A 16,198-nucleotide genomic window follows, 5' to 3' on the forward strand; every position below is an offset into this window, starting at 1 on the left:
CATCACCTTGGAATTATGTCATCTCTACAGATAACACGAAGACAGTGGTGTTGAGCCAAGTACTACGCAGAAGAAAAAGTGGTCTCCGCTTTCTGTTCTTTTTTTCTTTCTTGTTTCTCAAATAATGTTAGCACAACATGAAAGAAGAAGTTAGTGTTGGTGACGCACTGTCGGTATTTACGCCAGAGACCTACTCATAAGCTATGCGCCCACTTCTTTGCTGTATCAATAAAGCATAAACAAACATTTCCTTAAAACTGACTCCTTTTCTGTGTAGCCTATCAATTAACCATAAGCAATTATCAGTTTTGTAAACGAACAATTCTTTGCATGGAACTGTATACAATCCTGTCCATACGTATGATGCTTTCGTGTAGATTGACTGACTCGGCTCTTCCGTACTCCACTGTTCATCATCTGATGAACAAGTACACGCCGGTACATGCTGTATCAATCCTGGACGTGGAGAAGAAAGTACACATAGTGTTTCACATTGCTCTTGGTGTTAAAACAACTCGTGTAGTGTGTGAAAAGTAAAATGTGCAAACTGATTTGGCCACGTTGCAGCGCAAATGAAGGCAGAAAACTTCGGTGCTTCTAAATGATGTCCCTTTTGTCAATTTACCTGTCTGTATTTACTATCACCGATTAGTTTTATTCACTTACGCAATTTACATGTCTGTGTTTACTGTCACCGGTTATTCATTTTCACTGACTTATGTAATTTACTTGTCTGTATTTATTATCACCTATAATTTTTATTATTATTTTTTTACTTATTCATTTTTTGTAATTCTTTTATGTATTAATGTTTTAAACAAAGGGGGTGAGGGCTGGGGGGTGGTGGTGGTGGTGGGTGGGGGTTATCGTGCGTCTGCCACACACCCCTCCCCACATCCCCCAATCCCTTTTTTTTTTTTCTTTTTTTTTTTTTTAAACAAATACAGATGATCTGTTGTTGCGTACATGGATCAGTCCGCGGCGCTTCGCTTCGACAACCTCCTTGAGAAAGTCTGAAAACACCTCCCCTCCCCCCTACAATGGCGCGATGACGATGGCATCCACGACCGAGCCCTCGGCCAGCTCCGTCAGCTCCACGGTCCTGGGAGGCAGGCGCAGCAGGGCGTTGGCCTGGCGGAGGCTGAGCAGGCGGCTGCTGATCTGGTTGCCCGTGGAAACGGCCCGCCCCACCTCCTCCCCCGCCTCCAGGGACCACGTGACCACGGCCCGGTGGTACTCTGGGCGGGGGTCCAGCCTCACCGTGCGGTCCAGCTGTTGGGGTGGCGGTGGAGTAGAACGTGGTGTGCACAAAAAAAGAAAAGAAAAAGAAAGAAAAAAAGAGGGATTATTAACCCATTCAGGGGCATTACAACCTCAGCAGACTTTCCTGTCATTCTGATGCAGTAGAAATGAGAAAATACGCTGAAATACTACTATTCTTAGTATTTTATTTTGAAAAATAAAACAGGTGAATTATTCTTTTTTAAAGCGTGGCATGCGTGTAAGTTAAGGGAAAGGAGAAGCTGAGACACGAGAGAGAAAAAACTCTCTCTAGAAAAAGAGCGATTTCCCTAAAACTAATGTTCTTTGCACCATAACAAAGAGAATGTCCATGCAATATAAATGAAAAGACATGTGATCAATAACGTCAATTTCAATAAGGAAGGTCTGAAATACCAAGGTAAATGTAAATACTGGAGAATTCCGTAAAAGAGACAGACACCAAGCAGTTTATTCATTTTAGATGATGGCCCCAAATAAAAGGTGCGACAACAGTGTTTAACGAAATGTAAGACCGACAGAAAGAAAGAGAGAGAGAAAGACGGAGACAGGCAGAGTGACAGACAGAGAGACATACACACACAGAGGGGAGAGTGAGAGAGAGACAGAGACAGGGGGGCGAACGAAGGAACAATCAAGCGAATCTTTTTTTTTTTTTTTTTTTATTGAGGGTAAAAACGGAATAAGCACAAATGGCTTGTTTTCATCCTGCCCACACGAAACGGGAAAACATAACAAATACTCAGTACAAAAGCATGACACTGCATGAATAAATCTCAATTCTGTCCCCCCTAAAAGACGAACAACATAAATACATGCACAAATGACAGAGAGAGACAGAAAAAGACACAGAGAGAGAGAGAGAGAGAGAGAGAGAGAGAGAGAGAGGAAACCACACACACACACAGAGGTGGGGGTTGGGGGGTGGGGGGGTGGGGGGGGGTCAAACAGACAGATACAATTGGAGTCTGCAGTTTTTTTAAATTAAAAAAAAAAAAAAAAAATCAGTATCATGATATTTCACCCACCGCCAACGGACCATCTACAGTGTATGTCTCCCCACAACCCCCACCTCCCCCCTCCACTCCCCCAAACCTCCACCGTGTCCTCACCCGAGCGCGGATGACCGAAAGGTTGGGCGAGGGGCATCCCATCATGCGTCGGACGGCCGGAAGCACGTAGAGGTTGCACGTGACCAGGGCGGACACGGGGTTTCCGGGCAGCCCGAAGAACAGCTTGCTAGGCCCGCCGGAAGCCTGGGGCAGGGTGGCGAAGGTGGTGGGTTTTCTGAAAGCAAGGACACAGCACGACAACTCAATCAGCGTTCGTTAGTTTTCATTGGGAAAACAACCACAACAACAAAAACACGAGTTTAACAGGACGATGGTTCAGTCAGCGAAGTGAAGTCTTCAAAAGAAAACAAAAGGGCGGGGAGAATAAAAACAAAACCAAAACCAGACAGGCCGCTTCAGCCTCCATGTGAGCATAAAGCAGCAATATAAGCAGAGAATGTAAGTACAAACAAGGTCGCACGACGCGCACAGCCACACATACGTATAATTTATGACACAGTCCTCTTCCCCACTCCCCCCTCTCCTCTCTCTCTCTCCTGATGTGACAAAGAAGAAGTATAATCATGCTTCCTATTTGTTTTATGTCTGGTACTTGTGTGTGTGTGTGTGTGTGTGTGTGTGTGTGTGTGTGTGTGTTTATTTCAAGTTTCGTATCTGTGAAACCCGCTTCAGGAGAGGCCTGGGTCTAAACTGAACAAACTTGCTTTGCCTCTCTCTCTCTCTCTTTCACCGAATGTTTTATTATGTATTATGAAAAACATGTCATCATTTATTAACATTTCTTTTAAGCTGTTTATGAAAATGTTTGACTCACAAGTGCAGTTCGTTGTCCAGTATGGTTCATAAATATGGGGGTTAAACAAAGATGCTGTGAATTGTGAGTCTGTACATTTATTTAAGTTAAAGAAATTTCTGGGTATAGACATGTGCACACCTAATGATTTGATATTATGGTGAAACCGAGAGATGTCCGATACATTTAAACTCTACTGTTCATTGTGTTCGTTATTAGTTTAAGTTATTACAGATGGAAGAGTTTCGGTTACCTCGTAAAGCCTATAAATTGTTACAAGAATTAGATGCTAAGGGAAAAAAGATATGGGTTTCTGGTGTGCGTGAATGTTTGTTTGAATATGGGTTTAGTGAAGTATGAAGAAACCTGGGTGTTGGTAGTGTCAATGCATTTATTACTGTCTCTCGCCAACGATTAATTGATTGCAGATGGCAAAGACGGCACGAACATAAAAAAACCCATTCACCATAGTGATAGATTTAGTAAACACAGAACTTCATATAACAGCCATGAAGTAAAACCATATCTTTTGTCTACTGTGGGCAAACATTTGAAATACGTAACAACTAGATTTCGACTTGGTATATCCGATTTAAATGTACATCATTATACATACAGAAAATCTGATGTTAGTAATTTGGTATCATCCATTAGAGATAGTGATGTCCGGAATTTGTCAAGTTTTCATGTACAATGCATTTGAATTTAGAGACAATGTATTGTCTTGATGATTTTTTTGTTTCACATGATCATTGTTATGTATGTATGACATTTGATATGGCTGTGATTTGTTTATATGTCCATGTACACCCCTTCATGAGAGGCTATGACCTAATGATGAATAAATCATTCGCATTCTCTCAGCGAATGAAAGAAAAGAAAAAAAGTTGATGAGAGGAGGAAGGGTAATCTCCGAGAGAAGCACTGTAGCTCATTAACGATTAGTGTCCCCCTAAAAGGCAACAGATCTGACATGAAAAAAAAAATCCTTTTCATCAATCAAAAGTTCAGGTGACGGACAACTAAAAGAAACGCTAAACATAGGTACCAAAACAGGCAGATAAATTTAAAGCAGTCTGTGTATAAAATAATACGACAAATACGAAGATTGATAATTTCATCAAGGTAGTTTACAGAAGTAATACGGCAAACACATAAGTTAAGCTAACATAATTTCTGGATAGTTTATAGAAGTAATACAGCAAACACGTCAGTTAAGCCAAGATGATTTCTGGGTGTTTATAGAAGTAATATGGCAAACACATCAGTTAAGCTAAAATAATATCTGGATAGTTTACAGAAGTAATACAGCAAACACATCACTTATGCTAAGATCATTTCTGGATAGTTTATAGAATACAGCAAACACGTCAGTTAAGCTAAGATCATTTCTGGGTAGTTTATAGAAGTAATTCGGCAAACACATCAGTTAAGCTAAGATAATTTCTGGGTAGTTTATAGAAGTAATACAGCAAACACGTCTGTTAAGCTAAGATCATTTCTGGGTAGTTTATAGAAGTAATACAGCAAACACATCAGTTAAGCTAAGATAATTTCTGGGTAGTTTATAGAAGTAATATGGCAAAGCAAACACATCAGTTAAGCTAAAATCATTTCTGGGTAGTTTATAGAATACAGCAAACACGTCAGTTAAGCTAAGATCATTTCTGGGTAGTTTATAGAATACAGCAAACACGTCAGTTAAGCTAAGATCATTTCTGGGTAGTTTATAGAAGTAATATAGCAAAGCAAACACGTCAGTTAAGCTAAGATGATTTCTGGGTAGTTTATAGAAGTAATTCGGCAAACACATTAGTTAAGCTAAGATGATTTCTGGGTAGTTTATAGAAGTAATACAGCAAACACATCAGTTAAGCTAAAATCATTTCTGGGTAGTTTATAGAAGTAATATGGCAAAGCAAACACATCAGTCAAGCTAAAATCATTTCTGGGTAGTTTATAGAAGTAATACAGCAAACACATCAGTTAAGCTAAAATCATTTCTGGGTAGTTTATAGAAGTAATACAGCAAACACATCAGTTAAGCTAAAATCATTTCTGGGTAGTTTATAGAAGTAATACAGCAAACACATCAGTTAAGCTAAAATCATTTCTGGGTAGTTTATAGAAGTAATACAGCAAACACATCAGTTAAGCTAAAATCATTTCTGGGTAGTTTATAGAAGTAATACAGCAAACACATCAGTTAAGCTAAAATCATTTCTGGGTAGTTTATAGAAACAATACGGCAAACACATCAGTTAAGCTAAGATCATTTCTGGGTAGTTTATAGAAGTAATACAGCAAACGCATCACTCAAGATAAGATCATTTCTGGGTAGTTTATAGAATACAGCAAACACACCAGTTAAGCTAAGATCATTTCTGGGTAGTTTATAGAAGTAATACAGCAAACACAAGCATCCGAGCGGTAAAACATTTCACGTATTTGGGGACATGTCCAGGGTCCTCCAGAGTCCTATAATCTTGTTAACATTTTTTTTTTTAAAGCTAAAGATGCTTATCATGTTAGTCACAGCGCCGGCATTCACATTAATTTTCTTATGCAGCAACACAGAATGGTGTTGTCTCTTGGAACTACGCTGAACCATGTGCGTTCGCAAATAGACTCTTGATGGCGTGATAAATGCACGAAGTTAGATCCACAACAACGGATTGTGTTGTTCTGCTGGTATGGCAGGCATGCCTGGGCTTCCCAAAACCTGGTGTAAATGAGAGAGAGAGACAGACAGACAGAGACAGTGTGTGTGCTTGCGTACGTGCGTGCGCTCTCGCGCGAGTGTGTATATGTGTGTGCACGTGCGTGCTTGAGTGTGGGAGAGACAGTGAGACAGAGAGAGGCAGGCGGTCACAATGTAGAAAAAGAAAGATGCATGCTTGAGTGTGAGAGAGACAGAGAGAGACAGGCGGTCACAATGCAGGAAAAGAAAGATGCATGCTTGAGTGTGAGAGAGACAGAGAGAGACAGGCGGTCACAATGCAGAAAAAGAAAGATGCATGCTTGAGTGTGAGAGAGACAGTGAGAGACAGGCGGTCACAATGCAGGAAAAGAAAGATGCATGCTTGAGTGTGAGAGAGACAGAGAGAGACAGGCGGTCACAATGCAGGAAAAGAAAGATGCATGCTTGAGTGTGAGAGAGACAGAGAGAGACAGGCGGTCACAATGTAGAACAAGAAAGATGCATGCTTGAGTGTGAGAGAGACAGAGAAAGACAGGCGGTCACAATGTAGAACAAGAAAGATGCATGCTTGAGTGTGAGAGAGACAGAGAGAGACAGGCGGTCACAATGCAGGAAAAGAAAGATGCAAAGGCCCAAACGAAGGACGGTAGACCAGAAGGGTGGTGGAGACCAAATCAAATAAAATGCGGTGGAGGAGAAAGAGAGAGAGAGAGAGAAGGGGAGTGGGGGTGCGGGGGGCGGGCAGACAACGACGATGCTAACAAGAACAACGACTGTACACACAATACACAAAAGCTATGAAAAAGGGTCCTGTTTGTTTGTTTGTTTGTTTGACACACGTATGCACCCCGCACCATACAGTCAGTCAGCAAGACTGCATGTCTCAATAAACCTTGCCGACAGCGACAGGTTCAAACCAAAGTGCAACATGAACGACGGAAAACGATGCCACTCAAGACGGCCAACAGGTGGCTTCGTACATGGGCGCACTGAACTGAGGAAACTCGGCAAACTGGGATGAAAAGAATATAGGTACGGTGGGGGTGGGGCCTCAGTCAATAAATGCCACTAATCATAAGCTCGACCACCTGACATCTTTCCACCTCTCTTGTTATACAGTATACAATTTTCAGGATGGTTGGGAGTCTCCAATATCTCTTCTTACCGCTACCAAAACTTGTATTACTGTAAACAAAACTTGTATTACTGTAAAATTTTGCGTATATCGATGGACTGCCTCGACTCAGCGATGCGTACGTAATAAAGCGACTGAGCACAGTCTGTGTCTGTTTCAGACCATGACCTAGTTTCTCAGGTACAAGTTGCAACAACTCTCCACGCATGTGGAACGTTTTGTTCAGTTGTTACGTCATGAACTTGTGAATGCTTACGTCTGCCATCTGCTTCTTATCAATCGTTAAGACTTTAAAAAAATTTCTCTCTCTCTCTCTCTCTCTCTCACACACACACACACACACACACACATATATATATATACAACGAGACAGAGAGAAAGAGAAAGTTTATTCATGTATATGCTTAGGCACTTTATGAAGGGGCATGTAAACATTATTTTCATAAACATGACATTACGGTAAATGAGAATATCAAACAAAACAAACAAAAATAAGTAAGTAGACTTCACTACGTTTCACTACACTGAACAACGAAAAAGTTCTTTGAATAAAAATAGATAAAAAGGTTCTAACAATTTCAGGGATGTTGATGACACTAATAAGTTTTGATCTAAACAATGTAGGATGTCTGTAATATTATTTTAGGCTAAACAAACTAAACAATTCTTCATGTTCCTTACAGCTAGACAACAAAGAACACACTGTTATCTCATTTTCTTATGCCTTTTCAAAGAAGACCAATCAGTTTACTGTCATATCATGTTCTGTATCTATAATAAGAGTGAGAAGAGAGAGAAAGAGAGAGACAGAGAGAGAGAGACAGAGTCAGAGAGAGAGGCGGTGGGTGGGTGGGTGGGGGGTTTGAACGGAAACTGGGTGATTACGTATACAATGTTTACACACGCGAGTCAGAAAAAAACAAACAAACAAAAAAAACCCAAACAAACAAAAAAACAACCCTGGCATAAAATGACAAAGACCAAACATGACCTGGCACTGTGCCTTCTGAACGCTCGCCAGAAGCCCAACAAACACACCTTTTGTCTCCAGCGTTCAATCATGAGAACAGGAAAACAATGATAAAAGTCAACAAATTCGATTACCACACGTACAGGTGCAGCCACTGAGGAAAGGGAAAGGAGGAGGAGGAGGAGGAGGGCGGGGTGGCGGTGATGGTGGTGGAAAGGAAGAGTGAGAGTGGGTTCGACAGAAATGTGGGTCAGTTAAAACAAAAACAACGAATAAAAACAAACAAACACCCCCCCCCAAAAAAAAACCCAAAAAAACAACAAAAACAAAAAACAACAAACAACAAAACACACACACACACACACACACACAAAACAACAACATGGGAACAACTGAATCAGAATGAACTGCATGGGAGACTGCCTGGAGTGTTGTATGTGTGTGGGGGTTGCAGGAGTATGTGCATGCAAGCTGGAAAGACAGATTACACGACTGCACAGACTCCCCTGTGTGTGTGTGTGTGTGTGTGTGTGTGTGTGTGTGTGTGTGTGTGTTGTGTGTGTGTGTGTGTGTGTGTGTGTGTGTGTGTGTGTGTGCACGCGTGAGTGTGTGAAGAGAGACAGAGGCAGACAGACTGGGATAATCATCCAAATGAAAAGCACTGGAACAAATCAGAGATTTATATCCTGCGAAAAAAGACTTCTTTTTTCATTTCTGTCCAGAAAATAAATAATTGCCCCATTCAACAAATCGTGAATTCAAAACAAGATGAAGCAATGGGGTGGAACGCTAAATATAGGCCCCCAAATTACGCATATAAATGTAAAACAGCTTACGGCAAACGATATGATAAACTATATTCTTAGTACTTGAAGTAATATGAACAGCACAGCAGATTAATCACACAAAAAAGTATCTTGACAGCAGGCAACACACAGAGCAAGCAACCTGCAGCTGTAATCATGACATTCCAGTGATATAAGAAGTATTCTAGGGGGGAGGGGGGGGGGGACATGCTCATCACAGTCGTACTTTCATGTCAAGTTTTAAAAGTTGGCCGTCGCTTATCGTGATTACGACAGAGGCGGCAGTTAGATTTCTGAGCGCTGCAAACTGTAATGGGGGGAGCTTGCCTTGCCGTCTCTTGGAAAGCGTTCAACAATGTGCGTGTTCCTGCACAGACCTCAGATAGGCGTCTACGTACATGCACAAAGTTACAACAACAACAACAACAAATTTTGTGTTCAGCTCAGTGATATGGCAGGCAGGCACGTCGAGGCTTCCAAATCACAGAGATATACGGATACGGATAATTTATTCATTACAGGCCATGGCCCCTAATGAAGGGGTATGTGAACAAATTGTAATACAAAAAATACAAAGTGCGAAGAACACAATAATTGTATTTCTCTTTTTTGTCACAACAGATCTCTCTGTGTGAAATTCGGGCTGTTCTCCCCAGGGAGAGCGCATCGCTACACTACGGCGCCACCCATTTTTTAAAAATTTTTCCTGCGTGCAGTTTTATTTGTTTTTCCTATCGAAGTGGATTTTTCTACAGAATTTTGCCAGGAACAACCCTTTTGTTGTCGTGGGTTCTTTTACGTGCGCTAAGTGCATGCTGCACACGGGACCTCGGTTTATCGTCTCATCGGAATGACTAGCGTCCAGACCACCGCTCAAGGTCTAGTGGAGGGTAAGAAAAATTTAATATCGGTGGCTGAGCCGTGATCCGAACCAGCGCGCTCAGATTCTCTCGCTTCCTACGCGGACGCGTTACCTCTAGGCCATCACTCCACTAATACACTAATATAACCGAATACAAAAACAATGCAGAGAGAGAGAGAGAGAGAGAGAGAGAGAGAGAGCAGAATAGAGAGTAGAAAAACACAAGAACAAACCCACAGGACCAGACAAGACAACAGAACGGGTGGAAGCAGGGGAAAAGACCAATCGAAGATACAGTTGCGCTGAAGATATTGATGTTTACTACGATCAAAACAAACAAACAAACAAACAAAATAATCACAACACAAAACACGCAAACTACGAGGACATACATAAGGTCCTGTTTTTTTAAGACGTTAACAAACACCCCATAATGTCTGCATATTGTCAAGCTGATTAGTTTATCTTCACATTTTACGTGACGTGAGCGAGACAATGGTAATTTGGGTTTCTTTAGTTTTTTCCTTCTTTGTTTTTTCCAGTTGTTTTACTTAACTTTTCCGCACTGTGTGGGGTTCTCTCTGACTGCAGGCTTCAGGAAATCACGCCGGGGTCATCAGCCACCCCTGAAAGTGGAACCTTTCCGGTCGGCTGGGCTTCATGTACAACATGATTTGATTGGATCTGAAGATTTGCATCACGTCACTACCACCTCTTAAACCTCGCCAACAGAGCCAACACACAGACAAGGTTCAAACCCAAGTACTACATGAACAAGGGAGGGGGATTGGGAGCTGTGTGTGTGTGTTAGGGGGTGGGGGTGGGGGGTGACGAAGCCACTCAAAGCAGGAAACAGGTGGTTTGGGGACATGGAGAGAAAACACATGTGTGGTTCGTCCGTCGGGATCGACGAGGACCATCTAGTCATCCTGGGGGTGGGTGGGTTGGGCTCTGTGGGTGCGCAGATGACTGGTCAGGCCAATCCGCGCCCGAAAGGTTCTGACGCAGTGTGGACAGGGGATGGTGGCGGCTGTCGGGGACTTGCTGGCACTGCTTTTCCTGGCCTGTCTGCGTTGCTCTGCTGCAGCGATTCTGTTGGCCTCACAGGATTTGGCGCCTTTGTGGACAGCTGAACGCCACTTTGGTCTGTCCATTGCATTCAGCTCCCATGTGTCGTGGCTTATGTTGAAGGCCTCCAGAGAAGCTTTCAGAGTGTCTTTGAAGCGCTTCTTTTGGCCTGCATGGGAGCGCTTACCATGTTGGAGTTCGCCGTACAGCAGTTTCTTGGGGAGCCGGTGGTCTGGCATGCGAACTACATGGCCTGCCCAGCGCAGCTGGTCCTGCATCAAGATGGTGTAGATGCTGGACAAGTTTGCACGAGTGAGCACCTCTGTGTCAGGGATCTTCTCCTGCCACTTTATGCCGAGAAGTTTTCTGAGGCTGGTGGTATGGAAGTGGTTCAGCTTTTTGGCGTGGCGTTTGTAGACCGTCCATGATTCACATCCATAGAGCAGTATGGTGAGAACTATGGCCTTATATACTTTGAGCTTCGTCTCCAGGGTGATGCCTCTCCTGTTCCAAACGTTCTTTTGTTTGCCGAAGGCAGCGCTGGCTTTGGCGAGTCTGGCATTCACCTCGTCGTCGATGAAAACTGTGCGAGAGAGTGTACTGCCCAGGTATCTGAACTTGTCCACCGCGTTCAGTCGTTGCCCGTTGATGAAGATGTTTGGTTCAACGTAAGGCTTTCCTGGAGCTGGCTGGTGCATTACCTCAGTCTTCTTTGTGCTGATTGTGAGGCCAAAGTTGTCACAGGTAGCAGAGAACTTGTCGACGCTGTGTTGCATGTCAGCTTCAGAGGCAGCGTTGCGAGCGCAGTCATCAGCAAACAGGAAGTCGTTGGCGGTGTCCTCACCTTGGTTTTTGCTTGAAGCCTCCTGAGGTTGAAGAGTGGGCCATCTGTGCGGTAACTGATGCCAATGCCTACGTCAGAGTCTCTGAAGGCATCTGTCAGCATGGCTGAAAACATAAGACTGAACAGGGTGGGGGCAAGAACACACCCTTGCTTGACTCCGTTGGAGACAGGGAATGGTTCTGAAGTCTCTTCGTTGTCTTGGACTTGGGCCAGCATCCCATCGTGTACTTGCCGTATGATGGTTATGAACTTTCTGGGACATCCGTACTTCGCCATGATTCTCCAAAGGCCATCTCTGCTAACAGTATCGAAGGCCTTTGTCAGATCGACATAGGTGGAGTAAAAGTCGGCGTTCTGTTCCTGACACTTCTCCTGGAGCTGCCTGGCAGCAAACACCATGTCGATAGTCCCGCGTTCTTTCCGGAAGCCACACTGGCTCTCTGGTAGGAGAACTTGCTCAAGGTGCGCTATGAGACGGTTGAGTAGCACAGGCCTGACAATTTCCTTATCGCTTGTACAGGTGTATGATGGAAGCGTCTTTGAAGACCTGTGGAACTGCCTCATGCTGCCAGATGAGCTGGAACAGCTGATGAAGCTTCTCAGTCAGCGCCATACCACCTTCTTTGTAGACCTCAGCTGGAATGGAGTCTGAGCCAGGGGCTTTGCCATTGGATAGCAGACGGACAGCTTTCTGGGTCTCCTCGAAAGTTGGAATGGCATCCAACGACTCACTGACTGGCACCTGGGGGAGTCGGTCGATGGCTTCATCATTGATGGTGGAAGGGCGATTCAGTACGCTGTCAAAGTGTTCAGCCCATCTCTCAAAGATCCCGTCCTTGTCAGTGATTAGGGTAGAACCATCAGCACTGAGGAGTGGAGCAGATCCGGAGGTGGTGGGACCGTAGACTTCTTTCAGGCCGTTATACAAGTTCTTCATGTCGTTCCTGTCTGCAAAGCCCTGGATCTCATCAGCTTTGTTGCTCAACCAGGAATCCTGCATCTGCCGCAGCTTCAGCTGGATGGCGCTGCGTGCGCTCTTCGGTATGTCTTTCTTTGACTGTGACTTGTGATCTTCAATGTAAGCTCTGTAGGCTTGGCGTTTGTCTTCTAGCAGCTGCTTGATCTCAGTGCAGTTCTCATCAAACCAGTCTTTGTGCTTCCTGGCAGAAGGCCCCAGGCACTCCATGGCAGTGTTGTACACCGTCTCATGCAGTGCGCCCCATGCTGCCTCCACATTCTGGTTGTCCAGCACGGTGGTCTCAAGGCGTTCCTCCAGGGTGTCAGCAAAGCTCTGCTTGATGTTGCCTAGCTCCAGCTTGTTGACATTCAGGCGTTTGGGTGCTTTCATGCCCTGAGGTCGTCTCTTGGGCTGGATGCAGAGGTTGAGCTTGGAGACGATAAGGCGGTGGTCTGTCCAGCACTTGGCGCCACACATGGCCCTCGTGACTTGTACGTCCTGCCTGTCCCTCTTCCTGGCGATGACAAAGTCGATGATATGCCAATGCCCAGAGTGATGATGCATCCATGACGTCCTGTTACGGGTAGGAAGGCAGAAGACGGTGTTTGTGATAAGAAGGTCGTGCTCGGCACAGCGTTCAGGTCCTCGTAGAACTTGTCCTTGATCTCATCCGGGTTGGTCATGGTGGGCGCGTAGGCGTTGACAATGGTGGTAAACTTCTTCCCGTTGCATAAAGGAAGTTTCATCGTCATCAGGCGATCGTTCACTCTTTTCGGGGGGCCAGCCAGCTTGCCAACGAGGGTTGTCTTCAATACAAAGCCAAATCCAGCCTCACGTCTCTCCTCAGGTCCGCGACCACTCCAAAAGAAGGTGTAGCCTGCGCCTCGCTCACAGAGTTCGCCTTCTTCTGCAAGTCTGGTCTCACTTAAGGCAGCGATGTCGATGTTGTACCTGGCTAGTTCATTCGCAATGAGTGCTGTGCGTCTCTGTGGTCTGGCTGAGTCGCCTCTGTCCAGAAGCGTACGCACGTTCCATGTGGCAATGGTCAATGGGGTGCTCCTTGTTTTCTTCTTTCTTTCCTTTGTGTGTTGACCGCTTGAGTAGGGTCCCCATCAGCCGCGGTATGCTGACTAGGGTGGTGTGGAGCAAGCAATATTTAGGGCACTTTTCTAGCCCCTTCCTCATGCCATGGAGGTGAAGAGGGCTGCTCAGTCGCTCAGGGGGCTGCCGATCTCCACCACTGCTCCAGTCGGTGAAAAACGACCCTATGGCCTGAGCCGCCTGTGTGCAGGTCCGCGGCTACGACTGCCAGTGTACCCACACCTGTCGCTCTGTCGCTCGCCTGTCGCCACAGGGCTTGGGGGAAATGATGGTAAGGGATGAAGGATGACTGATGACTTGCGCGATGACTTTGTTTATAGTGAGGAGGAGTTGCGCACCGTCGACCTCACTCTCTTGTCCGAGACCGTCTGTATCCAGTGGCAAGAGGAGGTCAAGACGACTGGAGATGGAAACGGATGCACTGGATGACCAGGATGTCCTATGTGCCTCATCCTGCCCTCAGCACTCCACAGTGCTCTGCTGCAACCGCCTTCCTCTCCGTTGAACCATGAAGGTTTCTTCCGCAGAGTCCGCCGGGTCCAGTCTTCACATGCTTGGGTAGACAAGCCCTAACTCACTGAGGGTTTGAGACCCGTCGGCTACCCTCACCTAGTTTAGCCAGCCTGTCAAAGCCGTTGCCCGGTGGTTGGGCGCTTCCGCATGCTAGCAGCTTCTAGGACCCGTAGGTGAGAGCTGGGTGCCGGTGGGGACCAACAGAGGACGAACCACTCCCGGAAGAGCGTGACAAGCCCCCCCTCTAGAGGTACTACCCCTCCCGTGTACCCCCTAACCCCCGAAAACAAAAACAAAAACAAAACAAAAACCCTACAGAAAACTGGAATGGAAAGGGAGGGTGGTAGTTCGGCAGACAGAGCGAGAGCAACAGAGACCGACACAATGGAAAGCGGTGGTGGTGGTGGTGATACAAAAAATTGTTGAAGCAAAGACCCAGCCGCCATTCATCACAAACAACTGGCTGTTGGCTAGCCACCAAGACTTCTTTCCACACTTTACGTCTGGAGAAGGAAGAGGGATTAAAAAAAAAACCCAAACAGGTTAATAAAAATGTTCAGGCTTGGGTATCCTTCGATGCAGCGGGTCGTTTTTTCCTCATTCTAAACCAAGTGTCAGTTTTGTGCACCTGGAAGGAATCAGCACGGGTTGTGTCAACATCCTACCCTCCACCCACTTCCCACTGTCCAATTTCAAGGCTACGTTCTGAGCTTCGATGCAAAAAGAAAACATTCACATTTTGCCTTCTTTGAATTCAGCCAAAGATGAAAGAAAACATGCACACGGGTATTTAAAAAAACAAACAAACTAAAACAACAACCAAAACAGCAACAAAAAAGACCTTGAGCACTTTATGGTTACAAACTTTTTTCTTTTTTTTTTAACCAAACAAATGATCAAATCCGACTGAAACCTAAATTCATGATGAAACCAGTATCCAGGATTTTACGACCTGCACGCTCCAGCACATCTTGATGGATGACCGGAAAGTTCTCTTCAACAGTAATGTCATACACGTTCGTTTACGCTTCTCTGGCACTCGATTGCTGCTGAAAACAATGGCAACGTTAAAACGTAACACACACACACGCGCGCGGGCGCACACACACACACACACACACACACACACACAAACTAATCAAGATGATAACGGACGGCGTAGACTCACTCTAGTTTACGCACGCCACACACACACACACACACACACACGGACGCACGCACGCACACACAATAATAATAATAAACGATTCAAGATGATAAATGACGGCGTAGACTCTAGTTTACGCACGCGGCGCGTCAAAACAGAACGGTTTCTGGAGCGGAGCGGCAGAGACCAAACATGGCCTGGCACTCTGGCCTTCTGAAAGCTCCCCCCCCAAAAAAAAAAACAAACAAAAAAAAAAAAAAAAACCGGCAAGCCAAGCACACCTTTTGTTGTCTCCAGCTTTCCGTCATCCATCATTAAAACAATACGGCGACAAGTAAAACCAGAAAAGCAAATGTGATCACACAACATGCACGGCTGTTGCCACAGGGAAGAGAGTGGTGTACACGGGGTGTGTGTGTGTGTGTGGGGGTGGGGGGGGTGACGGTTGAGGCGGAATAGGTGGGGGATGAGGAGCTGGGGTGGGTGGGGGCAGATGGAGGAGAGGAAGGATATGGATGGTTAGGGACGACCGAGAGGAGAGAGTGAAATGAGGGAAAGGGGGCGGAGTCCCAGGTTCGGTAAGAGATGGGCTGAGTAAAAAGCAAAAACAATTCCACAAAGCAGCATTGGTAACAAATGAATCAGAACGAACAAACCAGTCGGGGGACTACCTAGAGTGCCGTGCACGTGGTGTGTGATCTGAAATGTGTCTGCAGGATGGGACGACGCCATTTGAGTTGCACGAAAGCAAGAGAGAGAGGGAGAGACAGAGAGATAGACAGACAGAGACAGAGAGAGAGAGACAGAGAGAGAGAGAGACACGCAGAGAGAGGGAGAGCGAGAGACCGCGCGCTCAGAGACAGACAGACAAAAAGAGAAATATTCTTGGTAAATATTGAATCAACGTTTGAAACTGAGACAGAGGGAGATTGATTCTTGGTTACTG

At 45.2% G+C, this 16,198-nt stretch overlaps 1 protein-coding gene across 1 annotated transcript in view; it reads right to left on the minus strand.

Annotated features, from left to right (window-relative positions):
• Positions 1–865: 865 nt before the first annotated feature.
• The window catches only part of LOC143281543 (gephyrin-like), a 145,549-nt gene continuing 130,216 nt past the window's right edge, over positions 866–16,198 (minus strand). Inside the window, exons 17-18 of the mRNA XM_076586763.1 lie at positions 2,394–2,568; positions 866–1,272 (exon numbers count right to left, since the gene is read on the minus strand). Coding sequence (XP_076442878.1) covers positions 1,036–1,272; positions 2,394–2,568 — 412 coding nt within the window. The 3' untranslated portion in view covers positions 866–1,035. The remainder of the gene's footprint in view (positions 1,273–2,393; positions 2,569–16,198) is intronic.

This window comes from Babylonia areolata, chromosome 4 (assembly GCF_041734735.1).
Source record: "Babylonia areolata isolate BAREFJ2019XMU chromosome 4, ASM4173473v1, whole genome shotgun sequence".
Lineage (NCBI taxonomy): Eukaryota > Metazoa > Mollusca > Gastropoda > Neogastropoda > Buccinidae > Babylonia > Babylonia areolata.